Source organism: Larimichthys crocea, chromosome XIII (genome assembly GCF_000972845.2).
Source record: "Larimichthys crocea isolate SSNF chromosome XIII, L_crocea_2.0, whole genome shotgun sequence".
In the NCBI taxonomy this organism is placed as follows: domain Eukaryota; kingdom Metazoa; phylum Chordata; class Actinopteri; family Sciaenidae; genus Larimichthys; species Larimichthys crocea.
Window position 1 is genome coordinate 16,615,819 of NC_040023.1, and position 16,656 is coordinate 16,632,474.

At 39.5% G+C, this 16,656-nt stretch overlaps 1 protein-coding gene across 1 annotated transcript; it reads left to right on the forward strand.

The window, feature by feature from the left end:
• Nucleotides 1–1,492: 1,492 nt before the first annotated feature.
• abcb4 (ATP-binding cassette, sub-family B (MDR/TAP), member 4) lies at nt 1,493–16,629 on the forward strand. The gene is made up of 28 exons (XM_027286833.1): nt 1,493–1,733; nt 1,915–1,988; nt 2,142–2,214; nt 2,667–2,829; nt 2,923–2,977; nt 3,113–3,304; nt 3,606–3,777; nt 3,884–4,008; nt 4,794–4,965; nt 5,074–5,187; nt 6,262–6,372; nt 6,469–6,594; nt 7,524–7,727; nt 7,801–7,971; nt 8,587–8,748; nt 8,878–9,066; nt 10,187–10,333; nt 10,438–10,542; nt 11,403–11,480; nt 11,665–11,748; nt 11,868–12,071; nt 12,180–12,280; nt 12,413–12,553; nt 13,586–13,742; nt 13,839–14,036; nt 14,524–14,724; nt 15,346–15,492; nt 15,637–16,629. Exons 2-28 carry the CDS (start codon nt 1,924–1,926, stop codon nt 15,841–15,843), a joined length of 3,864 nt encoding a protein of 1,287 aa, XP_027142634.1. The 5' UTR covers nt 1,493–1,733; nt 1,915–1,923; the 3' UTR covers nt 15,844–16,629.
• The last annotated feature ends 27 nt before the right edge of the window (nt 16,630–16,656 follow it).

The window sequence follows — 16,656 nt, forward strand, 5'->3', positions numbered from 1 at the left end:
TATATATACACACACACACACATTTACTGTAAATCTTCAAGTACAATGTATCCCTCTGAAATTTAGCAGAGTGGAAATATAATTAGCATTAAATGTAAATACTTAAGTAAACCATGCTTAAGAACTTAAGTACTTGACTAAATGTACTTAGTTACTTTTCACCTTTGGTCAAGCTTAACTAGGATGAGACTGAAAGACTGACATATATAGTACATTGCCTTTAGCTATAAAGTCAGCACCCACCCACCCTCCATCATTTTACACCATCCAACACCACCACAACACAGACCTCACATGTCCATTCATTGCTTTGGCTGATGAACCTGTTGATGTGTGTCACTTATTGTTTGTTTTAGAGGAGTTCGAGTTCTTGTCACATTCCCCAAAACAGTTTGTGACAATATACCACAAGGCGATTAAAGGGTAAAAAGTAAATATTTCTAAAGATATTTGTTGAACCAAACAGACAAAAACAGGTCTGACCTCTTGATGACAACACAAGAAAAAATATTTACTCTATCAACGGGAAAGAAAAAGTCTGTAAACTGGAAATTTCCACAGATTTGCCTCAACGTGAACTGTGAATGACACTAGACTCACACGTTTGAATTCAATCATTAAATGAAAGGCCCAAGAGTTTAAACCCAAGGTACACTGTAAAAAAAACAAAAAAAACAGCTGTTTTTATGGTAAAAAAAAAAACAAAAAACTGGCAGCTATAATTGCCAGAATTTTAGTCTCTCAACTCCACCATTCTTCCAAAAGATATTCCCTGATTTGGTGTTTTAATGAAGATGGTGGTGAGTGCTATCTAACATATCAGTCCAAAATCTCTCATATGTGTTCAACTGGATTGAGAACTGGTGTCTGCAAAGGCCATAGCACATGATTCATGTCATCTTCATAGTGATGAAACCATTCAGCGACCTCTCGTGCCCTGTGGATGGGGGTATTTTCTTCCTGGAAAAGCTCACTCCCATCAGGGTACTTCACATAACTGTGAAGTGGACACAAACCATGCCAGAAAAATGCCCTCCAAAGCATGACAGAGTGACTGGATCCTTTCACTGTAGAGGTCAACCATTCAGGCCATACACCACATATGCCACTCGCCCACTTGTGGAGAATATGGTGAAGGATGACTCATCTGACCATATCACTTTGTTCCACATCTCTGCAGGCGTGTGCTGATGTGCATACATCTTTGTTATGACAGGTTTATGCACTGCAGCCCAACTATAATATCCTCTCATGCTGGCAGTCTGAACACATCCCAAGGAAGAGTTGCTCTTCACGTCTTACATATTGTCACTTTAGTCACTGACCAACCAGTTGAAACCCCTTCCATCTATGCCCCAACAACGACTTTTAAAGTCACTTTGCTGCTTGTCATCAATCGGGATGAACTGGGCCTGCTCACGTGACACAGAGCATCCAGATAATTGGATGTTATGTGCTCGCTTAATTGAATTGCACACGTGCACCGTGTCTCTGTAGGTCATCTGTTCAGTTTTTTTATGTGTCATCCATTTGTACAATAAAAGACATGGACTTCGACACCTACCCACAATCCTCTGCCTGATGTTGACTCTCATCAGTTACCTTCTCGTGGAAGTCTCCCCTCACTGTACAGCCACGTGAGGGGAGGAGAGAGGAGAGCGAGGAAGGACGGGACCGCCTCTTAGTCCAGTGTCATAACCACCTCTGTTGAAAATAGACCGGAGGAGTGAGAGGTGTTCTACCTATGCTTTTGATTTTATTTCTATTTGTTTGTTTTTATCTACTTTATTCTAGTTTTATATGACATTCCTACAGCTGGAGACACACCTTAAATCCCAGGCTGCCTTTTGCTGATTTCATCTGGGGGTTTTAATTCATATACATACTTCAGATTGAGCTGTCTTCTTCTGACAGAACGCAGACATGGATGCGAAGGACGATATGGAAATGTTGGCCACCGACAAACACGAACAAAATGGACATTTAAGGTATTAAATTCGCTTTTTCTATTTTTTTTAAACAGCTGCATTTCATGTTAACCTCAACAGGTGCTTGTGTTATTCTTTTGAGAAACAAATGATGCAGTTAAACGTCATTTTTTGTAATGTGACATCATGCATTTTTTTTTTTTACTCCTCTAGTGAAAGCAAGACAGATGAAAATAAGGATGACGAAAATCCACCAAAACCAGAACTGGTCAGCCCGATTGCTCTGGTAAGGTTATTATGTAACTTTATTTTTCTTCAATCTAATTATTTCTAGTTTTTTTTATTATTATTTTGCTATAAAGTGCAAATGATCAAAAAGAGCAGCAAAAAGGAGAAGTGTTTAAGTTGAGTTTAACAATTCATGTTATAAGTCAGGATGTAGTAAGACATTTGATAGTTTTGGTGTGTGTGCGTGTCAAGGTTTGCGTCAGTGTGTGAGAGGATGCAAGTGCAGGGCACATCCCTCTGTTGTTTGGGTGGACTCCGCCAGTCCCCTGCTATGAGAATATAATAGCTCCCAAGACTTTAAAGTTTTGTCCTTGTTCTGATTGCATAATTCAAAATTCTTCCACCCAGCCAAATTATGAGCAGGAACACAAACAACCTGCAAGATAACCTGATTTCTGCTGTTCTCTCTATGGTCTTTCCACTCTCTCTTTCTCTTGTGTGTGAGTGTAGTTCAGGTTCGCAGACAAAACGGACATTGTACTGCTCGTCTTCGGGACCCTGATGACCATGGTTCATGGGATAACGCTTCCCATCCTGGTCCTTGTGTTTGGAAACATGACAGACGTCTTTATAAAGAATGCCAAGATGATGAACATCTACAGAATCCACCACAGTGAGTTTTTAGTCTCCTGCATGGACACACATTATTAACTGACATAAACATATAACCTTATTCACAATATCTTTTGCTGTCTTGTGTTTTCAGATTTCACCAATTTAGCAGCACCAGTAAACAACACTTTACAAAAGGACATGGAGGTGTAAGTTTATATGATCAGTTATAGTTGTCTATCTATATCTCCAAAATGATGAATATAAAGTTGTTTTTATGTTTGTAAAGAGTTTTTTATAAGTGTAGGAAGCTCAGAGAACTTAAAAATAAAAATTTCTTCCAGGTTTTCGATCCAGTTCTCCATCATTGGGTTCGTCGTGCTGGTGTCAGCCTACATGCAGGTGGCCTTCTGGACAATGGCGGCCGGGCGGCAGGCCAGACGCATCCGCAAGTTGTTTTTTCACTCCATCATGCAACAGGAAATCGGCTGGTTTGATGTCACAGAGACGGGAGAGCTCAACACACGCCTCACAGAGTGGGTAACAGAGAAATCACACACTCTAGTTCATATTTTTCATACTAATATGAAAGAGAGAGGATACTACTGATGTCTAGATGATGCTCTGCGATGATCAGGCCACCTGTATAAGTTCTCTTGTGTAGCCAAGTACAATATTTTTTTTAATCATTTGGTCGATATATTGTCAACAAATAGTGAAAAATGTCAATTATAGCTTCTCATAGCACAGGATTTCCACTTGACAACAGAAAGATCGTTTTATAATAATGTTGTTTTTCTTTTGTTTACAATATGATGTTTGTATTTCCATGCACAGTGATATCTATCAAATCCAGGAGGGTATTGGCGACAAGACGGCAAAGCTGGTCCAGTCCTACGTCACCTTCATCACAGCCATCATCATCGGCTTCTTCAAAAGCTGGAAACTCACTCTTGTCATCCTGGCTGTGAGCCCTGCACTGTTCATATCAGCTGCACTTTTCGGTAAGGTAAGCATCTCTCAGTAAGCTTTGTGTTGCTCTTTTTAATATCATGTCCATCGTTCCTCACAGCGGTTAATATTAGAAAACATTATGTATGTCTGTGTGTGAATAGGTCGTCACGTCTTTCAGCACTAAAGAGCAGAATGCATATGCCAAAGCTGGAGCTGTGGCAGAAGAGGTGCTCTCTGCTGTCCGGACAGTGTTTGCCTTCAATGGCCAGGACAGAGAGATCAAGAGGTATGAACAATATGTTACACATGTGAATCTATCACGTATTTCTGTGTGCACAAATTATCATAAGATATAGCTCTTGTGTGCACAGGATAAAAATTACCTTATGGGACTATAGGGGCTCTGTAAACAAAAAAACATAACATATAGTGTCAATAGTTTCTAACTACATTCTGTCACCTGCTTGATAGCTGACTATCAGTACAAGGACATCTGAATCCAATAGAGCTAAATCACAAATTAAACCCTGTCCTAATCTGATGGAAACTGCTGAGACCAAATTACCCTAAAAAGCTGTGTAGGTTTTCGCTAAATGAAGCCTTAGTTTGACACTCTTCCCACCTTATCTATATCCACAATGAAATAATCCAAAATAAAATTAAGATAAAATAAAAATATAAATAAGAATTTACACATTTTAAGTGAAAGAAATCATACAATTATCTTATTGTGTTACTGTAAATATGAAATGTTAATACATTAACCTTTAAATATTCCTTCCAGTTCCTTAATTAATCAGCAAACCTTGCAAATGGATGCTGCTGTTGTTGTACATATAAACTTTAATTATTGCAACATCACTGAATTGGATTTCATCTCCTACAGGATGTAACTGGATAAAATCCATAAGAAAAATACAACAACAAAGAATTACATAAGTGTTTTCTACTGATCTGATATTTATCGATGCCAAAGGCTCCAGTTGTCATTGTAATCTAATCTATGTTTAACCCTAACTTGGCCTTTCATTGAACTAGCGCTCATGCATGTGTCCGTGTGTTGCACCACAGATATCAGAAGAACTTGGAGGATGCTAAGAACATGGGAATAAAGAAGGCGGTGTCTTCTAACATTGCCGTGGGATTCACCTACCTGATAATCTATTTGTGCTATGCTCTGTCTTTCTGGTACGGGAGTACGCTCATCCTGAAAAAGGATTCCACCATTGGAAGTGTACTCACCGTGAGTAGACACATTATGGCAGAATTTGTAATTATTTTTTCCCTTTAAGCATAAAGGAGACTCAGAGGGTTGGTGCTAACACTAATGTGTGTGTTTGTGTGTCTTAAGGTGTTCTTCGCTATGCTTATTGGTACGTACTACTTGGGACAGGCCTCTCCCAACATCCAGACCTTCGCCACCGCCCGGGGAGCTGCACGTCTAGTGTACAGCGTTATTGATCGTGTAAGGAATGCAACATTTTTCCCTCAAAGCACACACGTCAGATCATGTTTATTAATCACTTTGCTGCTGAACATTGATTAGTTCGCATTACTGAACCTGCACCTGTGTGCTGGGGCACTCTGGGAGGCCTACTTTGATGAAGCCGACAACTTGGAGTCAGTAATGTTGGATTTTGCTCTAATTGGAGCGCCTGCTGTTTGAACAGTGATTGCAGGTCATTTGGTTTATAATTTACAGCTGTCACCCTCCTCTTTCTGAAATTATTTCACTACTATAACCACTTCCACGACAGCAGAACATAAAGTGGTCCAAACAGTAGTAGACAGAGTTGCTAGTGAGGCATGTGTTTAGTTTACAGTGTGTTAGTCTTTCACTATGACAACATATTCAAATTAGTTTAGAAGCTCAGATACAGGATACAAACTTCAGGTTGAGTAGTTCATCTGTTTGTAGATAAACACATATTATCATAGACGAAGCCTCAAGCAAAACTGAAGTATGAAATCTCCTCTCGAGCTTTTTAGTTTTCCTAAGCTCAAAACTGGAAAAGGCTGTGCCTCCGCCATGTCTAATGTCTGTCCAATTGGATTAGATCTGTGGACAGCTTGATTTTACTTACTTTATATTTATCTCTAATTTATTTAATTTTTATATTGCTTCTCATCGTATGTCTTGCTTTTGTCTTTTATTGTGAAATCCTTTGTGACAGCTAATCTAGAAAGGTGCTTTATTTATAATTTTTTACAGCCCTCTCTGAAATACAAAAGGGTGAGGCCTTCAAAAAGAGACACAAAATAGTCTCAAATGTTTGCATTCACCATGACATTTTCTAGCAGCAAAGCAAGAGAGAGAGTAACAATTCATAAATTTAACCACACCAAGAGACACAGTGAACACACAAAGAGCTGTGGAAATAAACATTAGCCACCCTAACCTGGAGGGCTAATGGCCTTCCTCCCATTGTCTGTTTGAAGAGTCTAATTCTTTATCCAACTTTGGCCAAACTACAAATCAGAACCAAGCTGTGTTTTTTTTTTCTTTTTTTTTTTAAGTAAAAATATCTTGTTTCAACAGAATACGCTCATTAACAGCTATTCAGAGGACGGTTATAAGCCTGACAACATCAGAGGAGACATAGAGTTCAAGAACATCTCCTTCTGCTACCCTTCAAGGCCGAACATCCAAGTATGGTCCCCAGAAACAGTCTACATCTACATATCTGTATTATATCACTTCAAACTGTATCTCATAACTGACATTGTTATCATTTATCATTTGCAGGTATTAAATAACATGTCTCTGAGCATAAAGAATGGACAGACCATGGCCTTGGTGGGTAGCAGTGGTTGTGGTAAAAGCACCACGATTCAGCTGCTGCAGAGGTTCTACGATCCTCTGGAAGGATCTGTAAGTAACTTTGTTCAAAGGATTGATTCAGTATTCTTTTTATCATTTTGTAATGCACTTTGAAAACAGTGCTGGACTCATGATGGACAGTTTACACAGAACAATATAACAAAACCAACGCAGCAGAACCAGAGATATAATCTTTTTCTTAAGTCAGAGATTCAGGAGTGTTAGCCCGTATCTTCCACTGACATTATAAAGAATGATGCACACATCATCCACAGGTTTATGAGGAAGCTCAAAATCTGTGGCATTGACAGCTGCCATGTTTGTTGTCCTGTTTATTTCAACACCTGGCTAATCTAAAAATCGGATCAATCAAATGACGCCTTGGTGCTCAAACAAGCCCAACAGACTCTGACTGTCTCTGGATGAGATCATATTTTTAACGGCTCCCACTGGAGTCACAAAAATTACTCCAAAGGCTCTTCTGCTCTCCAGGCAGCTATTGGTTTTCTTTAATTTTATAGTGACAGGAAAAGCAACTTAAACTTAAAATACAGTGAGCAGTGAAATTATTTCTACATTTGTCATGCGTAGCATGTAGCTTGTAGTAAATGGAAGATGCAACGACACTGGCATGCTGCTTTACAGTAAAAGAGCCTATTGGACACTTAAATACTTATGGAAACTAAAAAAAAAACACTGAAGGCATGTTTACTGCTCTGAAAGGAATAGTTCCATATTTTAGGAAATGCACTGGTCACTGTGGGATTTGCTGGAAATTAGTGGAACTCCATGAAGTCTGGCTAAGCTCAACAGTGTCACTTTGAGACTTGGGAAAACGTGTGAATTAGTGAGCTTAAGTTGAGATAAGATTTCCCAAAATATCAAACTATTATTTTACCAATAAGAGAGAAGATGGTGTTTCAGTTAGTTGTTTTAATATTTAAACTAAGTACTGTGTCTGTTTGGATCCTGCTTTTTAGGTACATATTGACGATCATGACATCCGAACTCTAAACGTCCGCCGCCTGAGAGAGATGATTGGGGTGGTGAGTCAGGAGCCCGTCCTATTTGCCACCACCATCGCTGAGAACATCAGATACGGCCGACTTGACGTGACGCAGTACGAGATCGAGCAAGCTGCTAAAGAAGCTAACGCTTACGACTTCATTATGACCCTTCCTGATGTATGTATATTTTTGACTCCCCATCCTTTATCAAAAACTATGTGCTAGTAATGAGACTCTTGTCACTGAGCAGAAGTTTGAGACGTTGGTCGGAGAACGAGGGACTCAGATGAGTGGAGGACAGAAGCAGAGGATTGCGATTGCTCGAGCTCTAGTCCGCAACCCCAAAATCCTTCTGTTGGATGAAGCCACATCTGCTCTTGATGCTGAGAGTGAGACCATTGTGCAGGCTGCACTTGACAAGGTACAAACACATACAGACACCTGCACTGCTGCTGCTGCTCACTTTAAAACTGTGCTGCCATTTTAAAGAAATACAATTAAAATAATATTTAATTTAAATTAGATTACTTTTGTTTACTACTGAAGCAATGCCAGTGGTAAATGGTTTGCAACTGAAAGAGGTTGACTAATCCATCAGTTTGATGAACGATGCAGGGTGTTTTACAAAACTTAAATTATCTAGAAAAGTTCCTGGAAACCAGCTGTTGTACATAATTAGATTATTCTCCTGTGGTGGACTTTTGGAAAGAAACAATTGTTTATTATGCTTCTTGTTGTCTGTTGGTGCCTTTTGACATACCTGGTTGTTCGTTGTCAAGAGACCATACTGGAAGACATAGGTCCCCTGTAGAGTTGACTGGTACAAAATTTTATATCGAGGGTCTAAGGGCAGAGGTTGTTGAATGTTGTACAGATTGTAAAGCCACCTGAGGCAAATTGTGGTTTGAGATTTTGGGCTATAAAATTTGACCTGACCAGGAAAAATAATAGCAGCTACTATGTACATAAATAAACATTTCTCCTTCTGGTAAAGGAGCATAAACACAAAAACTCAGACATATATCTTTATGTGCAGGTCCGACAAGGTCGTACCACCATAGTTGTTGCCCACCGTCTCTCAACTATCAGAAACGCTGACCTCATTGCTGGCTTCCAGCATGGTGAAGTTGTAGAGCTGGGGACTCACCACGAACTGATGGAAAAAGGAGGAGTCTACCATACACTGGTCACCATGCAGGTAACACGTATGCACATACAACACCTCAACACACTACTTGGTTGGACTGGATCTGAAGGGCACTTTCAGGATGACCAATCACTGATATTGTTTGTGTTTGTGATTTCCTTCTGGCTCTTTCCATTACAGACCTTTAAGAAAGTTGAGGACGCAACAGAGGCAGACCTTGAGGTGCCTTCAGGTGACAGGAGTCCATTAGCCAGGACCCCATCTCAGTCGTCTCTGTTTAGGAGGAAGTCCACAAGAGGTTCCTCCTTTGCTGCCTCGGAGGGAGACAAAGAGGAGAGAGAAAAGTTCCGGGCGGAGAGAATGGTGGAGGTGAGCTGTGGTGCAACATCTCTGGGGTTTGAGTAGCTGGGTCAACATTTGTCTATAAAGAAGCCAATGAAGTAGGTAAATGGTCTCGCCAGCTATTATATAAAGCAGCTTTTGTAAAAAACAGACCAGAAATCCAAAAAGGTTTTTGACACGATCAGTTGAGATTTATTTTATTAATTATTAAACAAGTTTTGTTATGGTAAAAAAAAAAAAAATCCATTGTATTTTGACGTTATTATACTCGCATCCTACTATCTCCTCTCGCTGGTGTTCAATAAAACTCATTTAGTCTTTGCTTCGTCATTTATGATGAAGTACTAAGCTATTCTATCTTTGTCCTTGCTATCAAACCCTCAGTTTTAAATAAGCTAAGACTGTGAAATGCTGAGATTCTGAAATGTATAAGCACTTATTATATTATTGGCAAAATCAGAATTCAACTAAAAGTATAATTACAGAACAAATTGCTCAGGTTTTTTCTTGTAGATAAATGAGATACTGAGAAGAAAGGTCGGAATATTCAGAAGATTATAACATGATGAATGGTGGTAAATGATTCTGTCTTATGTAATAAATGGAGACACCACTGCAAACAAACATTCAAGTGTATTAAAAAATGTCACAGTGCCACAGTTCAAACGGTCAGGAAGGGCTAAAAAGGTCAGGTAAAAAAGAAAAAAGGCATTGGAGGAGGATGTTGCCAAATGTCCCAACCTTATCAAGAGGACAGACACGAGTGGCGACTGGTGAAGAGAGATAATGATTAGCAATGTAATTATTGGGCCAAAAATGTATGAAGCTCATTGAATCAGGACAACTTGGAGGCTTTCATAATAATGTCCACAGAAAAGAAAATCCTCATGTCTATAAGCAACGACACAGTGGCTGAAACCAGTGCACTACTTATGCGGCTACTGATGTACTGTATGTACTGTGCTATTTGCAATATGTAAACATTAGTTTAATATGACTCTTTGTGGAAGAGTGGGATACATTTTTGTTTTAATTTTTTTATTTATGTCTTTCTACCACTATGGAAAAAGTGGCCTGGTCTTGGTCCTGAAACCCCCGGGCTTGTTTGAAGGAGATTTGACTCATCTTCTTCTTCCTCGTTCTGCAGGAAGAAACAGTTCCCCCTGTGTCGTTCTCGAAACTGATGCGTCTCAACAGTTCTGAGTGGCCGTTCATTCTGTTGGGGAGCATCTGTGCCATCATCAATGGGATACTGCAGCCAGTGTTCGCTATCATCCTCTCCAAGATCATCACTGTATGTTTCTTGTAGTATCTGTGTACCACAAAAGTCATTTTAATGTTTGATGTTAATTACAGTAGTTGTGTAATGTTCTAGAAAGTGTATTTTTCTCCCCTTAGGTGTTTGCATCTCCTGACAATGACTACGTCAGGCGTCAGTCTAGTGCGTATGCCCTGATGTTTGTTGGTCTTGGAGTTCTCTCCTTTCTCACAATGTTTCTACAGGTATGAGTGTATATACACACACACATACATGCATGTTGACTTCCTGGGTGTGTTCATTGCTCATTTTGAAGCTATTGCCTGCAGCAACAGCTAGAAACTGGTAAGCTTAGCTTACCACAAACAAAGGGGAACAACTAGCCTGGCTATGCCCAAGGGTAACAAAATCCACTAATTGCTAATTAACATGTTGTATCTTGTTTGTCTTTTAAATTGTTTTTAAAGTCAAATATAAAAGCAAACAACTTTAGATGGAGCCAGGCTAACCGGTTTCCTGTTTTAGAAGAGATACTTTTATTAATCCCTTGAAGGGGGCATGGGGGGTGGAGAGGAGTTGAGGAATGAAGGGATGAAGGTAGAGGATTGAGGGATGAAGGGATGAAGGTAGAGGGATGAAGGGTAGGTGGATGGAGGGTAAGGAATGAGAGGAAGAATCAGGGTCGTAGATAGTTGAAAGAGTTCAGAGATGGACCGGTGTCAGCAGGTGGTGGGAAGACAGGAGGGAACCAGGACAGAGACGAGTGGGGGAGCTGTTTCTACGTCGCTGTACAGATTAGAGCCTTTGTGGTTTCCTGTGTTTGAACATTTGAATGAAAGAGAGAAAATGGGAAGAGATGGAGAAAGATAAAGGAAAAGGGATTTTGGGTGAGGTGTGAAAACTGAGACTAAGAGGGAGTGAAAGAATAATGTGCTTAAGTACTTGAGGTGGGGGATTCTAGGCGTGGTCTTTGCTTCTAAACCTGGTTATAAAACTTCATATTATGTTGCAGTGTAAACAAATGTAGTTGATGTGACAGTTCATCACAGAGGTTCATGCTAATGTCCAAGTATGCTCATATTTTCTGTCTGTAAACTTTTAACAGGGTTTCTGTTTCGGTAAATCTGGAGAGATTCTGACCCTGAAGCTGAGACTCAAGGCGTTCACGTCCATGATGAGACAGGTGAGTGCAATGAGCTGAAATGAGAGAACACAGAGATTTTTATTTTTAAGTTTCTACCAGTAACCATTGTGAAATTGGTTTTGACATAATATGTGGTTGCATGTGAAGTCTGTGAATGCGACATCTTCATCATCTTTTATTAATTTATGTAAAGAATCAGTGGAAAATCATATTTTTCTTGTAGGATCTCGGCTGGTATGACGACAACAGAAACAGTGTCGGAGCGCTTTCTACAAGACTGGCCTCAGATGCTGCCCAAGTGCAAGGCGTAAGTCTCAACAATTGTCACAAACACACACAACAAACAAAGTTATTTGCCAGAGACTACCGCAATAATATGTCAAATTAAATCAGTGATCTTCTTGTCATCTCATATTGTCGGCTCAGGCTACAGGTGCACGTTTGGCCACAATTGTCCAAAATTTTGCCAACTTGGCCACCGGCATAATCATTGCCTTTGTGAATGGCTGGGAGCTGACCCTGCTCATCATAGCTGTGGTGCCCATCGTAGCCTTGGCTTCAACTGTGGAGATGAATATGCTCTCTGGACACGCTGCTGAAGACAAGAAAGAGCTGGAGGCGTCTGGAAAGGCAAATAATTTATTTTACTATTACTGTAAAGATGGGCACCATTTGTTTATCATCAGCACTTTATGATATATATAGTAGATTTAATGTTTGTATGGTTTGTCTCTACAGGTTGCTACAGAGGCCATTGATAATATCCGTACTGTTGTCTCTCTCACCAGAGAACCCGACTTTGAGTCTCTGTATCAGGAAAAACTTGTGGTACCTTATGAGTATGTGAAATTACATTTAAATCACAGATCCATCATCTTCATGTGATAAACTGTATGAGCAAAAAGTATACATGTATTTTAATTAAATTGAATTAACTTGAGCTGATGTCTCCTTTCTCTCACTCTCTGTAGGAACTCCCAGAAAAAGGCCCATGTTTATGGTTTAACCTTCTCCTTTGGCCAGGCCATGGTCTACTTCACTTATGCAGCCTGTTTCCGCTTTGGAGCTTTTCTCATTACGAAAGGAAGGATGACCGTTGAGGGGGTATTCACGTAAGTCACCACACAGCATGACTTTGTCTTATCTGTCAATCAGGAGATAACAGACAGGTTTATTGTTAGTGTGTTATTGTTGGGAAGGAGGCATCGCCTTCTTTTTTATTCTAGCTGTTCCACAAAAAAAGGAAGTCCAAAGTTCATTGCAACATTTGAACATTTTAAACGCTGCACAAATAAAACATACCATTGCGCCAATGACTTTAAAACCAGGTTTTTGTTGATCAGTGCTTCAAACATTCTGATGCTGCAAGATAGCAATGCACTAAAGTGTGCACGCACTAATCAGGCACACTGGCCTGATTCTCTTTTCTTTTAAGTTGTTTAGCCAATAGATCAAAGTATTGGACAAAATAAAATGATGGAGGGAAAATAAAGGGTTCACCAAAGTTCTCACTATTTATTTTGAGGGCAACATGAAATTTAACCAGATTCCATGGCTTTGAGAAGAGTTAAATCGAGGGTAACTGGAGTTGATTTGATCTGGGAAGATGTTTCACGTCTCATCCAAGAGGTTCAGAACTGAAGAAGCCTCTTGGATGAGAGGTAAAGCATCTTAATGTCCAGTTGGGCCAGTTTAACTCTTCTCAAAGAAAGGTGACCTGGATGACTGAGAATCTTCACAGACTTCAAATTTCATGACAATCCATCTTCAGAATTTCAGAATTTTCATTCAAAACATCAAATGTCAACCTCATAGAGAGGCCAGAGAAAAGGTGGAAATTAAGAGGGATATTGAGAATATTATGTGATTGAAATTGAAAAGCAAACTGTCGTCTAAATTCAACATTTGTTAGAAATATGTGATGATATGATGAATGTTTGCTAGTAATGTGACAAATAGTTCATATGTCAGATGTCTTGTGCAGTTTGACCCGTGAGGCGCACAGACAACACCTCTTCATTTACAGCAATACAGCAAAAAACAAAAGAGTGTTTCTTTATGCAAACATCTACAAACATGATGTACACACAAAGATTAAGATGTCTTTGGTTCATGTTAGTTTAGTTTTTTTTTTTCTTCCCCAGTGTCATTCTCTCCATTATTTTTGGCGCCATGGCTGTCGGAGAGGCCAACTCCTTCGCACCAAACTACGCTAAGGCCAAAGTATCAGCTTCCCACATCATGATGCTGATAAACAGAGAACCTTCCATTGATAATCTGTCACATGAGGGAGAGATACCGGTACATAACACAAAGCCCCACGCACCAAACACAATATTTGCAATCCAGCTTTTTTTATGCTGATGATAACATATTGTTCTTCTTTCTCATCTCCAGGACAAATCTGATGGTGACTTGCGCTTTGACAATGTTAAGTTTAACTACCCCTCACGCCCTGATGTGCCCATCCTCCAAGGGCTGAATCTAAGTGTGAGAAAGGGAGAAACTTTGGCTTTGGTGGGGAGCAGCGGCTGTGGAAAGAGCACCACTATCCAGCTGCTGGAGAGGTTCTACGACCCCAGAGATGGGAGAGTGGTGAGAAGACGAATACACACCCACATTTTGTAGTTGGCTCTTCACCTACTATACGTTAGCTAATGGTTAGCTGGCTACAACCATGTTTATAGCTGCTTTATAGCACTGTAAAGTAACATGTCTGTTTTTATCTTTACTGCATTTACCATTGCATTTTATCTTGATGTAAATGTTGTTGCTGGTAGTCCTGTGTAGGAGAAAAGTCACTATTTTAAAGGCCTTCTTCACCTGCTCCTCTGTGATTTGATGACAGGTTCATTTTTTAAAGCTAATCCAATATTTTTATTACTTGTACATGAAAATGGGCAGCTTGTGGAACTTTATACGGTATTTCATCTCATTGTTTTGGTCTGGTCCACTAATGAATGTTTTTCTTTATGCTCACTGCTCTCATAAACAGTTTTTGAACATAGTGGAGCATAATAGACACTAAAGAGCCTCGGGAACTGGAGGAGGGGAAATTTCATTCTATCATTTCCTCCTTCAGGTGCTGGACAATATAAATCTAAAAAATCTGAACATCTACTGGTTGAGATCCCAGATAGGCATCGTATCCCAAGAGCCTGTACTGTTTGACTGCACCTTGGCCGAAAACATCAGTTATGGAGACACCATCTACACCATGGAGGAGATAGAGGCAGCTGCTAGAGCAGCCAACATTCACAACTTTATAGACAACCTGCCAGAGGTAACTGCTGCATCTCTCAGCTTGGCAACAAGGGCAACTGTTAACTAAAAGGTTATAGTCATGAATTATTTAAACAAATTACAATTAAAGATATTCACTTTCTTACTTCTGTGGTATCTTTTGACTGTAGTGGTATGTAGAGATACACACTTGATATTTGATTTCTATCTCCACCCCTATAAAGAAGCAGTACATGGGATTTGGTTTGTGGTGCTCACTGCATTAAAAATATCTTTTTTCCCCACAAATTATTGTACATAATTCACATAATTCACTATTCACTATTATTCAAATTTGTGTTACCAATAGTCACTTTGTTCTTAAGTGACTATTGGTAACACAAATTTGAATAATAATTTCTTAGGACGTTTCCTAATCACTTAATTTCAATTAATTGATTGTGTAACCTACATAATTTTTTAGTGAATGCACAGTTTACAATAATTAATAAATAATGTAATAAAACAATATAACTTTTTACTTGGAATTAAATGTAGCAGTTCTTCCAAGAAAGTCTCAATCAACAACTGCTCATGAACTCAACTATCTAAAAGAATGCAAAGAATTATTTTGGTAATATAACAATATTATGTGTCTCTCCATCTCTGTTTGTATGAGCAGAAATATAACACTCAGGCAGGTGATAAGGGAATGCAGCTGTCAGGTGGACAGAAGCAACGTATTGCCATAGCCCGAGCCATCCTCCGCAACCCTAAACTGTTGCTCCTGGATGAGGCCACCTCCGCACTTGACACCGAGAGTGAAAAGGTGAGTTTGTCTTTTCTAGTTGCTAAATGAGATAAATTAATCCATCCCACAATTGATGCTTGCAGCAGTAAGACCAGTGAGCAAGAAGAATTCATTTTACTTGGTAAAAATGATGAGTGGTTGATGGTTCACTGCTGTTTCCAGGTGGTGCAAGATGCGTTGGACCAGGCCAGTAAGGGCAGGACGTGTATCATTGTGGCCCACCGTCTGTCCACCATCCAAAACGCAGACCGCATCGCTGTCTTCCAGGGAGGAGTGGTGGTTGAACAGGGGACGCATTTTCAGCTGCTGGCCAAGAAGGGAGTCTACCACATGTTGGTTACAACACAGATGGGCCACGCGACGGAATAAGAGGACAGAGGGAGCAATACAACATAAGATTTTTTTATTTTTATGTTTTTAGAAGGACAGATAAGACACTTCAAAACTGTCTGCTTCACATGCAAACAGTTTGAACAGTTTCAGTGGAACAGTTGGGGTCTGCATGTCAAGCTTGTGTACTGCTGTACATGGTTGTGACTTTTATGGGCCCTTTTCACAGAAGATATTTTGAGTGAGAGTAATAAAAGCAAAGGTTAATAAGTTCCAGTGCACACTGGCTCAATGTCACGGCTTACTGAGACACTTGGTAAAATAGTAATGAACACTTTTGCTTTTCCTGCTGTGACAAGAGTTCACTTCATGAAAACAAGTCTTGTGGTTGCCACCATCTGTTAACTACGAAATATTTCTATATAAATACACTGGATTTGTCTCTGACACTGGGATCATCGTCACAAATAACTTCTAAAGTACATGTATTTAGACTAATTCCTTGATTATTTATTGATTGTCATCATGTGGTTTATGTTTTTCTGTATTTTCTACTGTCTTGAGGTCATGAGTGCCTGAAAAGAAGATTGTGTACACACAGCGTAGATTTGAATTTGCAGCAGGAATCCTATTTTCTTTCTTACAACTGCCTGGGATTACTAACCTTTTTGGACAAATATGCTGTGACATGTGTAACTATTTAAGTTTTTTATTCCATTATTGAACCTTTATCTCATCGGAATTGCACTCATTTCACAAAACTAAAAATCAAGCTGATGGAAATCTCTCATCTTTATTACATTTCCAAAATCACACATTTTTTCACATGTTTAGAATAAAAAAATATTGATA

Excerpts from the sequence above, each read along its gene's own strand:
- abcb4 (XM_027286833.1), top strand. The coding sequence starts at position 1,924 with ATGGATGCGAAGGACGATATGGAAATGTTGGCCACCGACAAACACGAA. Across the intron at positions 2,215-2,666 it reads TGGTCAGCCCGATTGCTCTG|TTCAGGTTCGCAGACAAAAC; the intron begins GTAAGGTTATTA and ends GTGTGAGTGTAG. Across the intron at positions 6,595-7,523 it reads ACGATCCTCTGGAAGGATCT|GTACATATTGACGATCATGA; the intron begins GTAAGTAACTTT and ends CCTGCTTTTTAG.